We start from the raw sequence: 23699 nt of genomic DNA, 5'->3' as shown, positions 1-23699 counted from the left end.
CATCAAAACATATTTATACAAATTGCATAACATCCTTAAATATACAGTACTTTACACAAAGCTCAGAACACCTGATGGAAGAGTTTAAATCCTACCAGCAGAGTTTCTTGAGGTGTCATGGGCACGTTTTTAAAATATTATGAAATGAACACCCCAGGTATTTTCAAGTGATTCCATTATTATAAGAATAAGACACAAATTTATGCAGGAAAGAAAGCAACTTGAAAATGATATTTAAAGCTAGTTTTCAAAGCTAGCTTTATAAGTTAGTTATTAACATAATTTTGTACACGGGCTTATATTAATGTACCAGGTAAACCACATACAGTACAGTTAACATACATGGTATTACAGCTTGCATGTGTTGTAGAATGTATATTTTTTCCCATGGATGATGTACCACATACAACTAGTTTCTCTTCTGGAACAGTTATGGGCCATTGTCATTCCACACCCCCATTTAGGGCTATAGTAATTCAAGTGATCCATGAATGCTTCTTTCTGGTAATCATATGGTTAGCCATGTCAGCAAATAAGTATTTAAATGGTGTACATTGAAGTACATCAGCATAAAGGAATGATAAAGCATAATTGTATGCAGCTTCTTCAGGCAGATCACCACATATGTTTATGGTTTGACTGCTAGTTGGATATTACACTATTTAATGATATTACCAAGATGGAGATTTCATATGATTAAATACCTTTTATATAAAAAAAATACCTAATGACATTGCTGTGAATTTCTTTGCAAACCAATGACTGGCAAGTTTGTTTAAGGTGTCATTGTTAGCTTGAGGATCTGACTATATCGGCAGGATATAAGCCTCAACTTTGTAAACTGCTGGGTCTTTATGCATTGTTGATCTGTGTCAATACATGCTGAGCTATTGTGTTCTTGGAAGGTGTGTCCTGCATAAGAGCAAAGCTGAACATGTATAGGGAATTACAAAAGCTTTCATTTGATTGGAAAGTGAAAATGTTTTTGTAGTACTTATAGAGGACAGTGTATCTAGCATATAACTACACTTTGACATTCTTTTCACATGTGTGTATATAAAATCCACAGCAGGAGTGAAAGCACAAGGTCGGTTTCTATCAGCCTGGTTTTTGCACAGTACTTGCTACTTGTGCTTCTGATTAGGAGTACAAGGTGCTTGATAAGATAAATCTTTTCAAGTGGTTCTCTTGTGTCTGCCATGAGTCTTACTCTTAGTCTTAAAAAGACCAGTGGAGAATGTCCAGTGCTGCCCAGGAATTTTTAGAAACTAAAAAATACTGTGATTTTTAAAATGCATAATGTAATTTGTGAGTTTGGACCCATCACTCCCAAAATCAGGTGAAGTCACACCAAAGTTTCATTTTGGTCTGCCATCAAAATGGCACCCAGCAACCAAACAGTGACCAAGCCTGCCATCCCCACCTCGAGAAGTCTCATGCTGAGTTTTGAGGCAATATCTTTAGAGGTGGCCAAACCTATGCCAAAAAAGAGTGAAGTCATGCTAGCTTCACATTTCCAAATGTCAACCAAGACTGCCAGTCACACTTTAGGAAGCCACCTACCAAGGTTGGTGACCATATCTCAAGCGGTGGCCAAACCTATAGGTGCAGTCATTTCAAAGTCATGTTTTGGTCTGTCTTCTTGGTTCAAAGTGGCAGCTGACACCCAAATATTAAGATCTTTGCTTCAGGAAACCTTGTACCAAGTTTGACTCTGTTGCTTTGCGCAGTGCAGGGGGTTGGACTAGATGACCCTCGTGCTTCCTTTCAACTCTACAATTCTATGATCTCAAGAGGCAGCCAAACCTATAGAGAACAGACTGACAGACAGGCAAAGCACTTTCCAAAATATATAGTAGATGAGGGTCTATTTATTACATTTTTATTTCACTCTTCTAAAGAATGCAGCATCCGTTGTCATTTCTTCACCCCAGTGCACCCTGACAACAGCCCTGTGAACTATATTTGGCTGAGAGGGGGAAACTATCCCAAGCACCACTTAAGCACTATGCTTAAGTGGGGATTTGAATCTACAAATTCCCATAGCCCAACATTCTAATAATTACACCGCATCAAACTCCAGCTTTCAATCATGGCTTGTAAGGCAAGCAAAAACTGTAGTTTGCTTGTTTGAGTCAAACAGTGCTGTGGTTTGCTGCAAATTAGGGAGAGATGCGCTCATGGTGCATGAGGGGAGGACATGGGTGGAGTAGAAAGCGCACAACCCCAGGACTATTCTCACAATGTCAAAAACCATGGCTTGGCCCAACATCAGTATGGCTTGAGCCATTAAATCTATATGACCATGTCTCTACTTATTTATGTCTCTAGTTTCTTAAAAACATCTACTGTATTTAGCTTCCTTATTGATTGTGTTGCTATTGTGTAAGATATCAGTTACCTTTTTAAACAGATCAGTGAGAGATCACAAATGTTTGTTTGCTGTTGTTTCAGTTCTTTCAATTTAAGGAAGGAAATCTGAAATGATGTGATTATTTCAAAAAGGAATTTACTGAGTGTTTTTCTTTTGGTGCTGTCTGGGAGTATTTATTCTGCAGAAGGCTATAAAAAGCAGTTATTAATCTGAAATCTTGGCAATGCAACTTCCAACTGATGGAAAATATTCTAATAATATTCGTATTGGGCTGGTGCAGGCATAATGTTGACTTCCTGCTAACTGTGGTTAGCAAGTTGGGAGCAAGCCTGGGGAACATTCGCTCACCAGCTCAATCCTCCCTCCCTCTTTGTGGTCTTTCTTTTGCCTGATGTAAATATTCCCAATTGCTGTTAACCAGTTTGTCAGCACCAGTGTTAACTGTGGTGTACACTTGCTAGGGTAAGCCTCAGCTACAGTTAATACAGCCAATTTGTTAACATGAAATTATATATGTGGGTGGGGGATCTGTTTCAGGAAGAAGGGTTGCGGAAAAGCAGCATAATGTTATATAAGATAAATCATTCATTCTTATGATTATTTTGTATTGCTTTATGGTATCTTATGTTTTACCGTGTTTGGCTATATTGTTGTTAGGGGTGTTAAGGGAGGGGTAGTACTTCTGGTGAGGGACACTTCCTTCTCTTTCCATCCTGCACTCAACTCTCCCCTGTGTTAGCATGTGACAGTGGCCACAGCCCGGGAAATGGCTTCAACTGGCTGGTTAAACCAGGTGAGGTGTAGCCTATGGATCTCAAACTCTCAGTGAGTTAGGAACTTCCCCTGCATATGAAGACAAGCTCTGGTGGGTTGAGCAGATGAGACCAATAGTGGGTCCAAAGGTAATGAAGGAGGTTACTACATGTGCTGTAGAGGGAAGTGAGGGGTAGATGGGGCTCGTCAACCTGGGAAGGTAGCCCATCTAGGAGAAAGAAAATAATCTTAAACCTCTGCTGCCTTATGGCTATGCTCATTTGTGAGAAAGGCTTTGGGAGTAAACCCTGAGGAAAAATCCATATCCACTGCCTTGCTGGACATCTTCAGGAGAAGAAAAGACTTAGTAGTAAGCCCTACACAAATCTGGAGTCCCTAATGTGGTTGGATGGTATTTTGTACATCTCCTTCTGGCAATGTCTGCAGCCAATCTGATGCCAAAGGTATTGTTCTGCTTTCCTTTGGACCACATCAGTGAGGCCGAGGGGGGAGTCTTGTCATCTGGGCAGCCCAGGACCTCCATACACACTGCCCAGGCTTGCACTAGTGAGGCCACTTTGGTGCAGCTAACACAGCAAAAACAGTGTGGGAGGCAGCAGTTACGTGTTACCAGTCTCTGTGCATGCTGTAATTCTCCAGCAATTTGGCTTCGCACCAGAAGGTGCAGACAGATGCCAACAACAAAAAAAAGTACACCACCTTGATATTTTATATGTGGGTGCTATATAAATAAATGATGGTAAATATCTGCATTGGATTGTTGTTCAAACTTCATGGTGTGAGTCACATAAGAATTATTTTTAAAGAAAACAGTCTAAAAATAATATTTCTTACATGCCATGCATTCTAAAACTGTAACAAACAGTGGCCTAGTGAGTTCTTAGAACTATCTGGGATGAAGCACTGGTCTGGTAATAAAAGAAATTGCACAAAGTGATTTGACACCTTTGATTCACCTTAGTCACAGAGATAAAACTTACCGTATATCTAAACATTCCTCCAGAAGAGGAGGATTGGATTATACTTCTGTTGCTTTTCAAACTGAGCACCATAGCATTTCGCCATCCTAACTTGTCTGCACTTGTTATAAATGACTGAGATGCTATTAAAGCATTGTAATCACGGAAAACCAATGCTGGCTAAAGAATCAACATGAAAGGAGGAAGGTCAGAAGTATGTGACCATTCAAAATCACTACATAGCGAAGATAAGTAAATATGGAACATTCTAGAGACAAATATTGTCTCTACTTATTTTGCCTTTCCCCACAGGAAATCTTTAACACAGCAGAACAAATTGCAGCAAATTAGATTAGTTGAAGATTGCCATGGGTGTATATCTGAAAGATGTTTGGGATCTGTTGCTGAAGAAGTGGATCAGGACAAGAAGCTTAGAACAGTAGTTGACAGCAGTACGGTAAATTTATTTAAATTATCAGAAAATAAATTGTTGTAGGTAAGAGTTCAGCATACTAATAATGAATAAAAAAAGGTATCAGAAGATATATCCCAGTCAAGGGTAATACAACCAGAGTCTTCCAACCACATACATTCTAAAAACCCAGTGAGCCATAAGGGGGATGATACTCTTTTCTAATGTGAGCTATGATAAACAATCAGTTGGAAAGCATGTGTGATGAGCTTTATGTATTGTATTTCTATAACGTGCACCTTCAAAGCATCTAGCCAACTAAAACAATTTAAAAGAGATGCAACTCATTTAAATTTATGCAACAATATAACCTAAATTTATGGAAATTGTCCAAGCAAAAGAAAACACAAAATTATTCAAGCAAAAGAAAAGCACATCTTCATAAGTAGAAAGCAGTGTAAAACAATTTCAAGCTATTTTCAGTGAAAAAGTTACTTTGTTTTTGGCGGTGTAAGCCTTCCTAGACAGGCACTGAAACCCAACAGGGAAGATCATTCACCACCTAGAACTGCTACTGCTGCCACCACTGCATAGTAACTCAGATAAGATCAGTGTCATGATGCGTCAGACTTGGCATAAATTGACTGATTCTGCTGGTCTCAGAACTGGATGCATTCAAAAGTAGGTACCTGCAAAAGATAAAACCTACTGAGGTGGGAAATTTTCATAGCATTCTATTCTTCAATCCTAGTTTAATGTTAGTCCCAGTCAAATTTAGTCCTCACCATTGCAATCAGGTCTCCCAGGTACAAATGAGGTTGGCTGTGTTGTATGGAATTAAATTACAGATTGTGGGTATTTTTATTAGAAGTTCTACTGCAATATTTAATACATGGGGTCAGCCGAGTTTACTCAGAGTAGGCGCACTGAAATGAATGAACACGACTAAGTTAAGTCTATTAATTTCAACAGATGTACTTTGAGTAAAACTTAGTAGAATATCACACATGGATTTTAGCATGCAGAGTTCTTGGATGAATTCCTGTGCCATTTGTGTTAGTTGGTCAGTTGATGTTCCAGCCAATCATTTAAGAACATAAGAAGGACCTGCTAGATGTACTTTGCTCAGTCCAAATGCTCATCTAGACAAATATCCTGTTCTCACAGTGGTCAGCCAGATGCCTGTGGGAAATCTGCCAGCATCACCCAAGCACAAGAGCTCTCTTCTCCTCCCATGGTTTCTGGCAACTGGTATTCCAAAGTATTAATGCCTTCAACCATTGGAAGCTATCCAGGTTGGTGGTCATCACTGCCTCCTGTGGGAGTGAGATGCATTTGATCTCAGTTCACGTCTGTATAATGATCATTTAAATAGTTATTGCCCTGCTCTTTAGTAAGAAAGAGGCTCCCAGAGCACCTTACAAATATAAATAATAACAATATGCTACAACACAAACACCATTCCATCTCGTAGAGTTCTGTGGGAGGGACCATAAGAAAGGAATAAAAAAAATATTATTCCAGTTCAAGTACTGTACATACAGTCATACCTCGTGTTGAGCGTTTTTGGGTTGCGCTCCACTGCGACCCGGAAGTAACGGAACATGTTACTTCCGGGTTTCGCCAATCACGCATGCACAGACGCTCAAAATGACATCATGCGCAGAAGCGGCGAATCACAGCACGCGCAGGCGCGGGTTGTGTTCACTTCAGGATGCAAACAGGGCTCCGGAATGGATCCCGTTCGCATCCAGAGGTACCACTGTATTCATTATTTCCCAAATATTGCTCACCTTACATAAAGATCTGAGCCCATATGACAGTAAATGTACAGTATGTACTGGTTCTGAGGTTCTTACTGTATTCTATGGAGAAGGTATATAGAAGAAAGCAGTTTTGAGTCATTTTGTTTTTAATGTGATGATCAAAGTCCTGATCCCTAAAATAATACATCCAAATGTTTGTGTGACCATGAAGAAAAGTTGAAGGGAAAGATCAAGCGCACTGCAAGATAGCTGTGAGATACTGGAAAACTTCAGCTGTTCTTTCCCTCTGACAGACCTAAGGTTGTAAACTAGTATGTAGTGAGGGAGAGCTATGACAGGGCAAAGGCATTGTCTGGACATTATTATCTTGTATCAACAAGGCGTGTGTGGTATGAAGCAGTATTCCCGGAATAGTTAACTATTTCAAATGTAGACAAAAGGTCAGTTTACCACATGCACTTACTGTAAATAGGTTATACCTATTGTGATGTGAACTGCTCAGGTAATCTAACTAAATACATTTATTTTATATCATTCTATGTGTATTGTCATTGGGTATTTTTTAGCATGCATACATAATTTTATTTGTATGCTGTTTTCCCATAGTTAAAACCATGCTCAAGGCGGCTTACTACAGGAAAAAAATACATAATTATAAACAACAAAAGCAGTCATAAACAATAAATAAAATATCAAATAGTACATGACCAAATTGAAACAATTTCCACATAAATCATAATAAGATCTAAAATAAAGATACAGAAAAATAATATCAATAACAACAACAGCTCTGTCCCACCACCCCAAGCAGCGGCATAGCTAGCCACTTGGGCACCTGGAGTGGCGCACATGCCGTGCACCCAGGGAAAGGGGCGAGCCACCCACGGAGGCAGGCGGGGCGGTGATCCCCACCCAGGGGGATTTTGTCACCCACCTCAGAGATGACACCCGGGATGGACTGCACCCACTGCCACCCCTTTCTACGCCCCTGATGCCAAGACCCCCTAAACAATATCCCAGCCCCAACGTCTGTCCAGCAGCTTCAGCTGAAGTCATCAGGGTCCTGTCCTCCCAGGCTAGATGGAAAAGGAGCAGGTCTTCCAGGACTCACAGCCTTGATTTTCTGACTTTTAATGTTTTTATCAATTGTTCAGGTAATAGGAACAACCTATAGTATATTGCCATAATTAATGTTTCTCTTGCCTAATTAGTTTCACATTTTTGGCCTTTGACATAGGTGAAGAAAAGCTATGTTTAGAACATGAACTTTTAATAACAGCCTTTTCCATAACTTGGGCAAGTTTAATATTTGAATTTAAAAGTTGGGTTCAAGTAAGTTGGGTCCAGTTAATGTTATTAATATTTCATTAGGGCCATAAAATCACACACACAAAACAAATAGTATTTGAAATCTACTGTTGCCTTCATTCATTCTTTCTAAAGTGAGTGGTTTAGACTTTATCCCAGTGTTCTAGTCTGATACAATGGTTAGTTTTTCAGAACACAAATATTTCGTATTTGGAAGAAGTAAATTGTTTCGGTCAAAGAGTGAGTAGATAAAAAGAATGCTTCAAAATTCTGGTCAGGATCCAAAGAACTGTGAAACTATTTCTGTAAGATGTACTTTTCTCAGAGCAGTCCTGCCCCCATGCTGCAAGGCAAACTGCTTTTCAGTCTGAGGAAAGATATTGCATAGGGAGGTTGGCTGTTAGAGGGGGAAAGCCAAGTTGCATTCTACCACTGCATACCCCTTGCATAAGATTGAGCTGGCTTTCAGATGCTGTTTTTTAAACCTTATTTTGGTGTTATTGAGGGTTTCAATTTCTCTGTGTAAGCTTTTGAGTTCAGGAGGAGAAATCTTTTCTGTGCATAGTGTATTAGGAAATTGTATGGTCAAAATAGGATAGATTTCCCTTATTAGGAAGAGAATGCTTTTTGCACCAATGAAACATGTACAGTGGTACCTCGGGTTACATACGCTTCAGGTTACAGACTCCGCTAACCCAGAAATATTACCTCGGGTTAAGAACTTTGCTTCAGGATGAGAACAGAAATTGTGCAATGGCAGTGCAGCGGCAGCAGGAGACCCCATTGGCTAAAGTGGTGCTTCGGGTTAAGAACAGTTTCAGGTTAAGAACAGACCTCCAGAACGAATTAAGTTCTTAACCTGAAGTACCACTGTACTTACTATCTTATTAAAATAAAATAAATGACATTGGGTGACACTTAACAGCTGCAGTGTATTTTCACTACATAAGCCAAAACTCAGCATTGGAAATCAATTTGGCTTTTACTCAGGTGACCAAGGTTAAGGTCAACATCTCAGAGCTCCAGAGAGGGTGGGAAGTATGAAATACCTGGTGTTATATAGTTTTCATGAGAAAATTCATCATTAAGATGATGGTGCTATTGAGTTACAGTACACTGCACAGACCTGGCCAACATCCCCTTCCCTGGCAGCCCCCATCAGTACCTACCTGAGCCACAACACCCTACAACATGCTTGAGACAAGGTCTGTTGTTAGATTTTTGTTTCAGATAAGAAACAGCACTGGCTTCCTTTATTTTTCTTTATTTGCTCATTGCAGGTCACTGGTCACTTCTGAAAAGTGTGGTTTGCAGAAACTGGCTTGGGTTTCATTTGCTGTTGCCTGGATGGTGGGATTTTTGTGATCAAACATATAATGGTAGACCACAGTTTAATTCCGTTTGTGGTCAGTCCCATTTTCTGTCTTGCAACATTGGTTTCAAAAACCATAAAAAACTTGAAATAGGTTTTTACTCTAGGTACTGGCACCAGAGTTCTAGCATCAAACTTGCAGAGGCCAGAAGAAATGAGGCACAAATATCAACACAAATAATCGGGAATGTGGGTATAAGATATATGTCCCCTATTTGATTATGGGTGTTTGTTACTTCTGTCGTTGTTTTTCTTGTAAGAAGGTATTTGAGGAAATGATGGTTTCATTTTGGCTTATAAATATGTGAAGCCTTACAGAATCAATGAACATTGCACTGCTCTGATCTTAGGTCAAACCTTCTCTCAGACATACTGAAACACATGTTCAAGGTGTGAAGCAATCCCCCGGCCCCGAATCTGAAGTCATTATTGTAAATTGCTTAGAAGTTTTATTGTAACCAAGCAGGATATACATTTTGTTAAATAAATAAAAATGTCAGGCCGCTTCAAAGGCCTGTAGATGGAAAAGCAGTGTATATTTTAAAATGATTTCCATGCAGTTGAGCTAGAAATGTGACTCAATTTAAGTGACATGCATTGCTAAAAAATGTTCTAGACACTTTAAACTACATTTTTATGCCAGTTTAATGATATCTCTGATTTTGTTGTTTCACCAGAATGTTATGGAACAGTTCAATCCAGGGCTGCGGAATTTAATAAACCTGGGGAAAAACTATGAAAAAGCTGTTAATGGTAAGCCTCCTGACTTTTAAATCAATGCACTAATTCTACAGTATTAAAGTCTAATGAATGTCTCGCAACAAAGTCCTCTCCAAAAGTTATTAGCCCTTACACAGATTACTTGCAAGAAAGCAAGATCAAGGCTATAATCCTGTGTAGTCTTAAAAGAGCTCAAACCCACTAATTTCAAAGGGCCTAAGCACACCATTTACTGTTTTTGGGTTGTTGTAAATCAAAACTACCTGCCTAGTTTATCCCAATTATTTAGGCAAGAGAAAAACATTCTGATTTTGTTTTTCAGTCTGTCCTGACCCTTCATCTCATTTCCCTAAGTGTCTGCCATGCCCCTGGGATTGGATCAGGCAGATGGAAGCCTGAAGGGGACTTGCACACATGACCAGAAGCACATCCACAAGATGAGCACATGGTGCTAGTGGCCCTTCAGCCTCAGGATGCCATATTGCTATCCTCTGACTCAGAGGACCTCGTCACAGAAGCCCTGATACAATCAGCATTTTCCTCCACTTGGTCAGAGTAGAAGACTTGCTGGAACGGGCTGAGTTAAGGCATCTTTCAGGAAAGGTGGAACTTGCAATTGGGACAGAATGGTGCCCGTATAGGAGGCTCAGTCTAAGGCTGACTTTTATTGAAACAACTTCAGAGAACTGTGCTCTTATAGCATTTATTCTGAGCCATCCACAAGGCCTTGCCTCTGCTAAGATCAGCACTTTCATCATAACAGTATCTCAGGTCATAGCTTAAGTTTGAACAGTTCCCTGGCTGATGAATTTCTAACCCATGGGCCTGACAGAAAATCAGCCTTTGGCTGATGATGACTGGGAATTAACATTATTTCACCCAAGGATTTCTCCTTCCCAGGTTTTCCTCCCAAAGGATGTAATGGTGGTGATAACACATTTAAAGTGAAGATCAGATTAGGCAAGAACAATCAAAGAAAGAAAGTCTAAATCTTCCACAATTTCCCATTTTGTTTTATTGTATGAAAAATATTATAACATTGATCCTAATAACCTTGCATTCCATAGGAGTTTAGGTCAGAAGGACCTTGTTTCTGTGACTCTTATTTAGAATGCCGATCTTGTACATGTTTTAAAGAGCTCTTAAAGATAATAATCTTCTGAGTACTTTTTGTGACTAAGCATTGCACAATATTTATCTGCATGTGAATTGTTTTTGTTTTAAATTGAGTCCGGTTGAGCTTTGGGGATTAAGCTTTGCAATCCTTGCAGGTACTTCTTCATCTGCACTACCTTTTTTTACCATAACCTTTGCCCTGACATATTAGCCTATAGTGCCACAATAGCATCCTGCCATGCTGATAAACAACTTTAGGATAATAATAATAAATAATAATTTTTTATTTATATCCAGCCCTCCCCAGCCGAGGCCAGGCTGTAGAAGCAAAATCAGGTTTGTAAGTAAATGCTCAATGACTCACCTGTGATAATAACATTCTCTAGGTGACCAGGCCTGAAAGCTTTGCAAAACCTGGTTTTTTATTTTAAAGAAATAATATAAGTATGCGCAGGCAGCTACTTAAATACTTGATGGGTTATTAAAGTATGCCCTTATTTACAAGCCTGGATAAACCCGTTCTCAAGAGTGGTTTGCTGGTGCAGCAAGTGTTGGGCTGTATCAGTGCTGATTTTAGTGAAACTAAATATGAAATATTTTTGGAAAATGAAATTGTGCATTGGAGAGTTTATCAGAACGCCTTACACTCATACCACACAATTTACTACCACAAACGGCACTTCAGGTGCTAGAGTGATAACTTTGATTAAGCCATTCACTTCCCTTTGACTTGCCTCAGTACCATATTTCCACTTCATTTATGCAAATCAATTTGGCACCATCTCAAGGGGATGTTCCTCCTTAGAGATGATTTCCTTGTTTGGTGTATCTGTGACTTTGGATCACATTTCTTTTCCCATGGTTACAATCCAGAGTGTTGAGAAGACTTGTCAGAAGTCATACATGTGGCTTTCTTCCAGTAAGCCTGTGGAACATATTTTTCTGCTAAAACTGCTTTTTGGAAACTAATAAATTAAAACATGATGGAAACAGAGGAGAGAACCCTGTTTGTCTGAAAAATGTCCATTTATATTCCATTGGTTTCAAATTGTTGTGTTTGTTTGCTCTTTAAAAATGACAAAACTATACTGAGAGACATCTTTAAAATCTTTTCAGTAAACATGGTATGGACCATTTTTGTGCTGTCCTTTAATGGGTTGTTTAGTATGAGATGTCCACTGTAAATTTAGCATAGTCATCAGCACTTTAACTGGTTTGTGTGTAGCACTAAGTCCGCATAGCTCTAAGCCAAATAATGGCTTCATGTGCATGAGCAAACGTGAGTTAATGGAGTGAGGGAACATGGGTGACGCTGTGGTCTAAACCTCAGGATTATATCTAACTAAACTCAGAATAGATCCAATGCATTGCATCCAGCTAAGTTTTACTCAGAGATGACCCATTGAAATTAATAAAACTTAGATAGTCAGGCCCATTCATTTCAATGGGTTTACTTGTGAGTAGGACTAGCATTGGATACAACCCACTGTGTACAATTTTCTCAGTACACATTACAGCTGACTAAGTGAAACCACTGTTTGCTCTGCTACCCACCCACTGTTCATCATTTGAGATGAGTAATATTTTTCCATGTGCCACCTTTCCTTGTGCTTTCTTTCAGCATAAAGGAAAACCCAACATTTCACCATGAGACCAGTGACAGCATACTTTGGATTTCCATGACATTACTACAATCTGAGGGCCGATATTTGGTCACATGAACCAGACACTAGCTTCTTGCTTACTTGTTCAGACTTTGAAGGTGTATTCTCTCAAAGCACTGCAAAATCTACATGCCCCCAAGCAAGCTAATTAGAAGGCATCTAAGACATGCAGTATGTTCCTAGATATGGTGACTCAGAAGTAAGTTCCACTGTGATCAGTGGAACTTATAGGTAATCATACATACAGCCTTAAGCTTTTTAGAACATACTGAATTTTTTCCCCATTTTGCCTGGGTCATAGGCTATTTTCTATACTGGTTTCCTTAAAGCAAAACAGAATTTAGATTTTCTGACTCAATAGTAGTGGCAAGCATTTGATCCTCTCACTGAGGCTGGTTTGCTGAACCTGTAAACAGAGTTCAAAGCTATTGTGTTTGTATAGGCTGGATCTCGTCTGGATTGTTTCAGTGCATATTGGTGACTTCATGATGACAAACATTGTTCAGAAACATATTACCATGGAATAAGAGACATAAAAATGACAGTGGTGGCTTTTTTTTTAATAATATTTATTAACGTTTTGATTAAACACATATAAACACACACAACACTGAGAACATACATAAACCAACAAACAAATCAAAAACAAGTATAAATTCAAACCTTATTTTCTCAACCTAATTTCACCGACCTCCTCACACCTCCCCCTTCTGTATTCTAATCTCATTTATCTTATCAGCAAATCCATTCCCATATTTCCCATAGTTTTTGATACTTCTATTCCTTTTCCTTAATCAACACCCCTGCTAACCACTAATTTTAAACCCATATCTTTTTAGCCTTCATTAATTTTATAATGTTTATTTAGATAGTCTTTGAACTTCTTCCAATCTTCTTCCACTGTCTCTTTGTCCTGGTCTCGGATTCTGCCAGTCATCTCTGCCAGTCCCATGTATTCGGTCATCTTCATCTGCCATTCTTCCAGAGTGGGTAGATCTGGTGTCTTCCAATACTTTGCAATAAGGATCCTTGTTGCTGTAGTAGCATACATAAAAAAAGTTCTGTCCTTCTTTAACACCACATGGCTTACCATACCCAGGAGAAAGGCCTCTGGTTTCTTCAGAAAGGTATATTTAAATACCTTTTTCATTTCATTATATATCATTTCCCAGAAAGCCTTAATCCTTGGGCATGTCCACCAGAGGTGAAAGAATGTACCTTCATTTTCTTTACATTTCCAACATTTATTATCAGATAAGTGGTAAATTTTTGCAAGCTTGACTGGGGTCATGTACCACCTATAGATCATTTTCATAATATTCTCTCTCAAGGCATTATATGCCGTGAATTTCATACCGGTGGTCCATAACCTTTCCCAGTCAGCAAACATAATGTTATGACCAATATCTTGTGCCCACTTAATCATAGCTGATTTAACTGTTTCATCCTGTGTATTCCATTTCAGCAGCAAGTTACCGTATTTTTCGCACGATTGGACGCACCGGACCATAGGACGCGCCTAGTTTTTTGGGGGGGAAATAAAGGAAAAAAAATTCCCCTTTATTTCCCCCCCAAAAGCAGGTCAGGGAAACCGAACCAGGTCGAGGAACAGCGGGATAGTGGCGCTGCGCCTCCCTGCTGTCCCCCGAGCTTGTGGGGCTGGCTGATGTCTGCCTAGCGCGGGGGCGCTCTGCTTCAGGGCGCCCCACCCGCCGGGCGGCAGGCTGCTATCCGCAGCTTGGGGAGCCTTGCGGGGAACTGCTGCAGGGCTCCCCACGCTGCGGATGTATACCTGGCGTGAGGGGCGCTCTGCTTTAGGGCGCCCCACCCGCCGGGCGGCAGGCTGCTATCCGCAGCTTGGGGAGCCTTGCGGGGAACTCCTGCAAGGCTCTCCACGCAGCGGATGTGTTCCCGAAGCGCCAGGCGCTCTGCTTTCAGGGCGCCCGACGCTCCGGGAAGCAGGCTGCTATCCGCAGCGTGGGGAGCCCTGTGAGGAACTGCTGCAGGGCTCTGCACGCTGCAGATGTCTGCCCGGCGCGAGGGGCGCTCTGCTTCAGGGCGCCCCTCGCGCCGGGCGGCAGGCTGCTATCCGCAGCTTGGGGAGCCTTGCGGGGAACTGCTGCAGGGCTCCCCAAGCTGCGGATGTATGCCTGGCGCGAGGGGCGCTCTGCTTCAGGGCGCCCCACCCGCCGGGTGGCAGGCTGCTATCCGCAGCGTGGGGAGCCTTGGGGGAGCTCCTGCAAGGGTCCCCACGCTGCGGGTGTGTTCCCGAAGCGCCGGGAGCTCTGCTTTCAGGGCGCCCGACGCTCCGGGAAGCAGGCTGCTATCCGCAGCCTAGACACGGCTAGCGGAGCGCTAATCCCGAAGCTTGGGGCGTGCGGAGCTCAGCGCGCCCCAAGCTTCTGGGCGCCAGCAAGGTCTCCGCTAGCCGTCGCGGGGCTCTCCCAGGGCTAGCGGAGACCTTGCCAGCACCCAGAAGCTTGGGGCGCGCTGAGCTCCGCACGCCCAAGCTTCTGGATTAGCGCAGTGGTCCGCTAGCCCTGGGAGAGCCGCGCGACGTCGCGGGGCTCTCCCAGGGCTAGCGGAGACCTTGCCGGCACCCAGAAGCTTGGGGCGCGCTGAGCTCCGCACGCCCCAAGCTTCTGGATTAGCGCAGTGGTCCGCTAGCCCTGGGAGAGCCGTGCGACGTCACGGGGCTCTCCCAGGGCTAGCGGAGACCTTGCCGGCACCCAGAAGCTTGGGGCGCGCTGAGCTCCGCACGCCCCAAGCTTCTGGATTAGCGCAGTGGTCCGCTAGCCCTGGGAGAGCCGCGCGACGTCGCGGGGCTCTCCCAGGGCTAGCGGAGACCTTGCCGGCACCCAGAAGCTTGGGGCGCGCTGAGCTCCGCACGCCCCAAGCTTCTGGATTAGCGCAGTGGTCCGCTAGCCCTGGGAGAGCCGGGCGACGTCGCGGGGCTCTCCCAGGGCTAGCGGAGACCTTGCCGGCACCCAGAAGCTTGGGGCGCGCTGAGCTCCGCACGCCCCAAGCTTCGGGATTAATGCAGCGCTCCGCTAGCGGTGGGAGAGCTGGGTCTCCCACTCCTAGCGGATAGCTTCCTGAAGCCTGGAGAGCGAGAGGGGTCGGTGCGCACCGACCCCTCTCGCTCTCCAGGCTTCAGCGAAAGCCTGCATTCGCTCCATAGGACGCACACACATTTTCCCTTGCTTTTTAGGAGGGAAAAAGTGCGTCCTATGGTGCGAAAAATACGGTATACATTTTTGACAAATTCTTAGTTTTGGATTCTAGCAACTCTGTTTCCAGTTTTGATTTTTCCACCTGAAAGCCAATTTTCCTGTCCAACTTATAGACCTCCGACAGTGGTGGCTTTTCTTGACTTGGTACAAAGCTACTTATATTCTAAGGTTGCTGTTAATAAAACAAGGAGTGACATTACCAATGGCACTTAAGAGCTGTAGTAATTACAGGTTTGTAGGCTTAGTCTTGTTGCCTTTGTAATTTTCTTCCTTCTAAAGCTTGCTACATTGCTTGTCTCTGATTTGTTCTTTTTCTCGTCCCCCAATGCCACTTTGCTTGAACTTATACTATGCAGCACCTTAAAGTGATTCCCTCTTAAAATTGTCTGAAATAACTTATCCAAGCTCATTAGCAAAATATATATAATCATCTTAATGAACCAGTTAACATTTGTAACATTTCCTTCATTGCATTCCCTTCATTACAAAGATCACTGGTGTAGAACAAGCACCAGTTTATATAATAGTATTTGTTATGCAACCAGTACTTTCATGATTTAAAAGGAGAACTCTCCTAGCTCAGAAACTTCCTGTTCTCATAGAACCAGGCAGGGAGAGGAAGGCAAGTTCATTTTTTACTTCCATAACAATGTGGTCCACCAAATTAGTTCATCTTTCCTAAATGAAACAATAACATACAACAGGTATCATGGGCTTGATTATTCTCTGCTAATGATTTTTATGTTATTTATATATCTATAATTTGAATAACAAGGTCTGTTCTGCCGGATGGGTTACAGAATCAATATTCATGCTAGAGAGCACTCAGAAGGCGATTACACATGTTAAAGTAGCTTTATATATATGAAAATCTGGTTTCCCAGATCTTAAGGGCACTTGGAACAGATACATGTATCATGAGCATGAAGAGCAACTGCAAGATGTTGCAAGTTACTTTGCAATGAACAAAATAGGTAGTTGCCTCACGTTACCTTTTCAATATAAGAGTGATCCAAGGCACATGCATTTGAAGATGTATGAACTCTGTCTTTGGAAAAGTAATACATACTTGTGTTTTTTATTGTTTTTATGTATTTAGCTGCTTCATATATGTTTTTGTAAATCACTTTGGGATGGGAGGTGATTCATAAGTGAAATTATTTATTTATTTATTTAGTTATTTTCTTACATTTATATCCCACTTTCCTTCTGCCATTGAACTCTAGACAGTGTAGCCTCTGGCCGCGCTGCACCCTCCATTTGGTGTGGGCCATGCCTGTCAGGCCAATCGGGGGCAGTGGCAGGGGGGCTCTGCCCTGCCTGCCCCTGACATATTTAAGGTGGCACTCAGGTGCAGGCCGCCCTCTTTACTCACCCCTCTTCAGTTCTTACACATATCTGAAGATCTTTACTACTCAAAGGCCTCCTCTGACTTCTGAAGCAGCTATGTGAGTTAATTGACAACAAGCTTCCTATTAGATTAAAAGTGAAATACTCTTTAGTGTCATAATTGATTTATTTGTAATTATTATAGCATAGCTGCAACTTGAAACACAGATTCCCCATGCTTGGGGTAAGGGAAAGAGTTTTAAAGTTTTTTGCTTTGTGTGCATTTAATTTGTATGAGTGCAGCTGACCAGCCACCCAGAATATAAAGCTGTAATTGTGCAAGTTAAATGTGTGCAAGTTGTGAGTTGACTGTATACACTTTGTACCACTGTTATTAACACTCTTTCCCCTCCTTGGGGCAGCAGAGAATGAGACCGTAAGACACAGAATCATAGAATTATAGAGTTGGAAGGCATCCTGAGGGTCATCTGGTCCAACATATATAGCTGATCAATAAATCTGCTCATTTAGATTACAACTCATAATATGCTTTACTCCTTTTGTCTCTTTAGGTATGATTCTTGCTGGCAGAGCCTACTATGATGGTGTTGCTAAGATAGGAGACATTGCAGTTGCATCACCTGTTTCTAAAGAATTGGGTAAGTATATTAGATTATTCAGATGCACATTCTTCTTGATACATAGAACAAATGTGGGAGCTTATAAGTTTTTTCGGGGGGGGGAACCTAGGTTCTCAGTTGATTATTGAGCCTATGAGAATATTTGTGAATGCCTTTACATTCCATATATAGTTCTCCTTCTACATTCTGTGAGGGCTGGATTGAATGGTGTTCCCTTCCCACCACCCTGAGCCATCCAGCCCCATTAGGTGGAGGGGAATGGGAGCACACCTATCTGTCCTGGCTGCCTAGTGCATCTGCCCTGCCTAAGATTTCCACATTTTTTTCTTGGGAACCGGCCACACTGTTTTGGCATATGTGCATTGATTTTTGCACACATTTTTAAGTGTCCTGCTTAGACGTGCAGGGGTGTCTAAGAGTTGGGGAAGACGAGTTGAGTTGAGTGGGTGAGAAGAGCAGTCATCCTCTCCATGTGATGGTCCAGATCTCAGAAATTGTCTAATCCCTCCTTCAGCTAAGTAATTCAAACAATGAATTCCCTAATGTACTTTAAGGCTGAAATGTGTGCTTCTTGTCAGTTAGACCAAATAGTGCTGCAGCATTGGGTACATCCTGTATTTTCTTTCTTGTGAAGTTTGAAATGAAGCATGCAACTTGTTGGCAGAAAACTTAGCAGAAAAACAACATTTGCTTTTCATCATGCCTTTCCTGCCGCCTTTTCTATTGATTGTACTTTAAATGGGATAATTCAAGATTGTGTTCTCCATATTCTTTCTTCCCCTGGTCTACCAACTAATCTGTTCAAAATTCCTTGCACAGAATAAATTTGAGGAGGAGAGATTTGCCTAATGTAAAAGAGAAAAATAACAGCTCATGTAGAATACAGAGAGCTGTTGAAAAGGGGATTGCAGCTGTACAGTCTATGGATTTTTTTCTAATTTACAAAAGAAACCAGGGCTTAGGGACTCCTCATATTCTCTTCCCATCCTTTGATTATCAAAGGTGAGTTCAAGAATATATTGATATCATCTTCAACTGGCTAGATTAAAGTTTGCTCCTGAATAATGCTGACTCCTTTGCAATTGCTTATCTTTTTTTGTTTCCTTCTGAAAGCCACCATTGTGTGATTTGACATTCTGAATTCAGTCAAAGGGAGTGGCAGAACAGCAAACAGTAAAAGGCAAATAATTCATAATGTAGTCACCTTATTTGCTTTACAAGTTAATTTAGCAAGACCTGGATAAATATGACTATAGAAAAAAAACCCAGGTACTTGAATACACTTATGTGTCTGAGATATATCAAGCCTTCTAAGTTACAAGAATAACAATGCAATGAATGACAACTATTTATTATCAATATACATGGGGTTTTGCATAACCACATAAGCAGGAAAAGGAACCTGCAGTCTAAATTTGACAACTGGGAAAGCAACAAAAGTAGATGAAGGGTTGACAAGGGAAGGAGGAGAATAACTAAAGTTATTTCTCTTCTGTTCTTTCCACAAAGACTTCATTTGTGGGCATAAAAATCTTGCTTCCATGGCATATTGTGGGACCAGAAGATTCAGACAAACGATTATGTGAGATGTGTAATGTCTAGCTAGCTAGCTATATTTTTGTTGGTGATTGTACTTCTTTTGTAGGTAATAAGTACAAAAAAAATAAAGGTCTTCAGTATGAATATTGAACAGCTTTTAACTGAATCTCATGAGGCCCATCGCTGGGCATGTGTACTGTGAAACAAATGGCACTGTGTTCAGTGGGATATGCTCCTACGTAAGTGTGCACAGGACTGTAACCTTACATTAAATTTGCACATGCCTTCAACATGCTAAGGTCCTGCCACTTTAAAAATGCATACTGTCTCCAATACAGATGAATGTGAACAGAAGAAATGTCTGTATTTTTGAGTAACATAGTTGTGGGGGGGATAATGGTGTGGTATATCTGTCCATGTTGCGAAAAGGTTATTTTGCTTATGCGCTTGTATTTTGGAAAAGGAGGGGAACCATGCATATGAAATCCTGTAAACTATAGCACGTTAAGCACGAGTCATTTACAATTTTAATGTGTCACTTGAAGAGCAGTGAATAATACTAGCATGGCTGAGTATTGTTCATGCCTTCTGCCCTTGCATGGCTGATAATTCATTTATTTCTATAAGTGGTTGGGGGAGCAAGGTGGAATGAGACCTTGGCAGGAGGGAAGGACTTTAATTCTTCGTCCCCTCTGTTCTCTACCTGAGTTGCAGGGTATTGGGGGAGACACACGCATCAGCAATGGAAGGAAAGCTCTCATTGATGTCAACGGGAATTTTTCTCCCATTAAAAATAGCAGATACGCGACTCTCTATTTAGAATAGGACTGTCACAGGGCTAAAGAATTAAAGCCCACCCCCCTCACTCATACCATATTCCTGATCCAGTTTCCACTCCAACTATTTATAAAGGAAGAGGGTTGAATCGGCTACACAAGGGCTATATATATTTTTGCAGGCCACCCCAGTCTCCCAAGTGGTGCAATATTCCAAGGGTTTCAGGTGCTTACCCAGAGTCTGATTTCCTTGGAATGAGGAACAGTGGAGACGACTGTGGTGTCTTTAGGATATATTGTTTATTTGTACATATATACCACCTGAGACTACGATGGGGCCGGGGCTCACAGCATTAGCACTCAAGAAGATCTTGATTCTCTCACAGCCTTTGGTTCAAACAAAAATCTAGCATGTCTCTCCCTCTCAGGCTTTTGCCTGTTCCTAGGCCAGCTCTCTCTCTCACCCAACTCTGTTTTTTTCATTTCACTACCAGCCAGGTGAAGGAGGAGGGTCCACATCATTGCCCTCTGGCATACAGAGCAGGTGCTTTTCTTATTCTCAGGGCTGTTACCAAGAAGCTGTTGGCTATTCCAACAACTGAATCCTCCATTAGATTTTAACCCTCGCTGGATTGAGGAATTAGAAGGGACTCAGGCATACAGCCCAACACCCCGCCCCTGCCCCCCCAAAAAGCTCACAACACTATGAATTATGCTGCATCTAAGTTTGGCTCTCATCCACATCAGTCTCCACTACTTTCCTAAAAATGTGCAACTTATATTTTGGATGCTCATGTATGATTTTCTAACTGAGAACTTAAACAATCCCATAGGAGATCCAGTGCACCATTTTTATGTTAGTTGAAAATATGGTTTTGGACTACCTCCAGTTTCATCTCAAATAAAGTGCTTACTGTAGAAATACAAAAGGTCAGAGAACTCTGGACAAAGCACTGTAATATTTTTAGGCATGTGTAAGTAAGCCCTTGAAACAGCAGTGATGCAGTAATCAAAATTCAGCACTTCCAAAGCAAGGAATAGATTCAATATTTAAAGTAGAGATGCTTGAAGAATTCGCCCTCTGCAAATTCCTGTAGAAAATGACCTGATCCAAACCTCTCAAATGACCATAGCTGTCCAACAGATTTTCCACTTTTCTGAGTGTTGTGCTGCAATTTAAAAGTGTAAAAATACATATTGTGATATATGTTTTGAGGTTGTTGTTTTTTAATTACTGCTTAATGTGGAAACAATGGAATTATGGGTAAAACATATGACAGCGACACAAACCATAAATAGAAAGGTTCTTCCATCTCTATTTTAAAGCAGTCTTGAAAGGGATGGAATGCTCTATTCCTCTGCACACAGCATAGAAATTTGGTCCTCAGTCATTTCTCTGCCGGCACCCAGCATATAATTTATTTTCTTTTCTTTTGCAGGCTACTAATTTTGGGGGCTGTATTAGCCTTATTTTTTTATCTCTAAACTAAGTCACTGCCAGATATTCTGCAATAAGGGAGACTTTTCTATGTAAATGACAAATGTGATAATTTCTCAGAAATGAATATTTGCACTTCCACCTACCAAAAATAAACTGTCCTAGTCAACCCAGTAGCAATCAACCCTGCTTTGCCCTAACAGTCTTGAGCCCCTCATTTTTGTTTTCCCCTCTCTTTTTTGTAGAGGTTAATCAAAGGAAGCAAAAAGGAGCAGCACAGGATTGGAAGACAAAATTGTGCAGCGCATAGTTTTCTATACTCTCCTACTTAGGTGGCAATCTTATACCCACTTCCTTGGTAGAAAGCCACATTAAATCCAATAGGGTTTACCTCTGAGTTGATAAGGTTGTTCTGTTCACCTTGCAAGCTGCTATGGGTTCTGGTCTAATTAAAGGACCTATGTGGGAATATTTTTAAGATATTCCCTATATATGTAAAAAAGGGAAAGACGCAAAATGTGTACAGTGCAACTAAGAAATGCAAGGCTTAATTGTAAGAATGAAGCAAAGTTTAGTTGTAAACGAACATAAGAGGTTTGATTTAAATCAATGATCGAGACCTGCCTTTTTTCTTGCTGAATTAAAGGACTTATTTAAACCAGGTATGAGGAACCTCAGGCCTGGGGGCTGAATGTGGCCCTGCAGGTATCTCTTACTGGCCCTGCTCCCTGAGTGCTTTTGTCTGGATAGGGAGGGCTATGGGTGGGTAGAATCTTCTGACTTTTGCATGGATGGAATGTAGCCTACGAAGTTGAGTCACACCTGATGCTGCACCTGCTTTCACCTCTTGCCCGTACTACTTCTGGCATGTGGCCCCTGAAAGATTTTCCATGACAAAGCGGCCCTTGGACTGAAAAAGTTCCGCACCCCTGATTTAAATCCTGACTTGAAGAGTCAGGATAAATTTCTACTTGATTCATAGTACATGTTTGCTTTCTGACCAGGCTGAACCTCCTCCCTTGAGATCCCTAGAAATGGAAAAATACATTCTCTGCTAATTATATGGAAGCTGTGTCATGTGCACACTGTTTGCTTAGGAATCTCAGAATTTGTTACAAATGGGATCAAAGGTCAATTGTCGTGTACTGAAAACCTTAAAAACTAAGGAAAAACTTGGACCTGACCGTATGGGAAACTAAATTGATTGTTTGTAATTTAAACGCTGATCCAAATGGAAACTTCTTTTATGTGATTAGCTCAGTACATGGTGGTAGCTTGAAAGGAAAGGTCAAAAGATTGAAGTGAATGTTACATTTGCTATGGAGTGCTGCTTGGTACTGGATGATTCAGAGCTGAAACTGCACTGCAATTTACTTGCAGTCATATAGCAAATCTCTAGTCTGCCATTTGCGTCCTATGACTTGTCTATACATCAGACCATAGCCAATGCTTAGTCTACCAGTGGTGCATTAAAGGCTGAATCAACTAATGGTTCAGCTTAGGCTTGGAGTCCTGGGGACTTGTGCCAGGAGGGACATGCCGCAGTTAAATAGGAATTGTATACTGTACTACCAAACAGGTGTGGCAGCATTTTCCACACTCAAGTGAGTATGGGACATGAGTGAGGCAAACTCAGTTTTTGATGATGTTTTTGGTAATAAGCCTATGAATAGACAAGGCCTAGGTTTTTCTGAGAAGAATAGAATTAAAGTCTCTGACTGCTGCATCCCCAGTTATCTCAGTAAAGCTGCAAAGATGGAAGAAAAGGTAAGGTATGGGAAGTTGGATGTAGGAGTTGCTTTGTGGAGGCAGAGAATATAAAAAAATGGAGAAGACATAAGATGCCAGGTTGGTATACCCAGTGGGCAAGTGAAGTACCTAATTTTTTTAGAAGTGGAGAGCAATTTAGTAAAGGTTGAGAACTACTGAATTATAAGATGACAGCACATAATTACTTACCTTCAAACAAAAAGTATACTACTAGTTTGTATTGGATTTGGTCAAGCATTCATAGAATGTTGATGTGTAGGATAGGCCTGAAAAGAAAATGGGTATCCCAGAAAGGGAAGCATTAAATAAACTCAGTTACAAAATAGGAAGCTAAACTTAAGACAGAGTACTAGTGAAAAGGGAGAATGGAATGTATTTTGTATGGAACTACGGTTTCTGAACTGAATATTATCATTTTTTCAAATAGAGAAAATGCGAGTTTGGTTATCTTCCTTATCTTACTATATTCACCACTTAATATTTATTTATTTAAAAGCATGTATAAATC

The 23699-nt window shown here is 41.2% G+C and overlaps 1 protein-coding gene across 2 annotated transcripts in view; it reads left to right on the top strand.

The window, feature by feature from the left end:
- Positions 1-23699, top strand: part of BAIAP2L1 (BAR/IMD domain containing adaptor protein 2 like 1) — a 66013-nt gene that overhangs the window by 7586 nt on the left and 34728 nt on the right. The window contains exons 2-3 of one of the 2 annotated variants that reach the window (XM_081889232.1): positions 9643-9718; positions 17600-17686. In XM_081889232.1, coding sequence (XP_081745358.1) covers positions 9643-9718; positions 17600-17686 — 163 coding nt within the window. The remainder of the gene's footprint in view (positions 1-9642; positions 9719-17599; positions 17687-23699) is intronic. The other variant, XM_081889233.1, reaches the window with a different exon arrangement.

The sequence above is a fragment of the Podarcis melisellensis genome (genome assembly GCF_964234715.1).
Source record: "Podarcis melisellensis genome assembly, chromosome: 14".
In the NCBI taxonomy this organism is placed as follows: domain Eukaryota; kingdom Metazoa; phylum Chordata; class Lepidosauria; order Squamata; family Lacertidae; genus Podarcis; species Podarcis melisellensis.
Note: the sequence above shows the minus strand (reverse complement) of the source record. Positions and strands in the feature narration are given on the sequence as shown.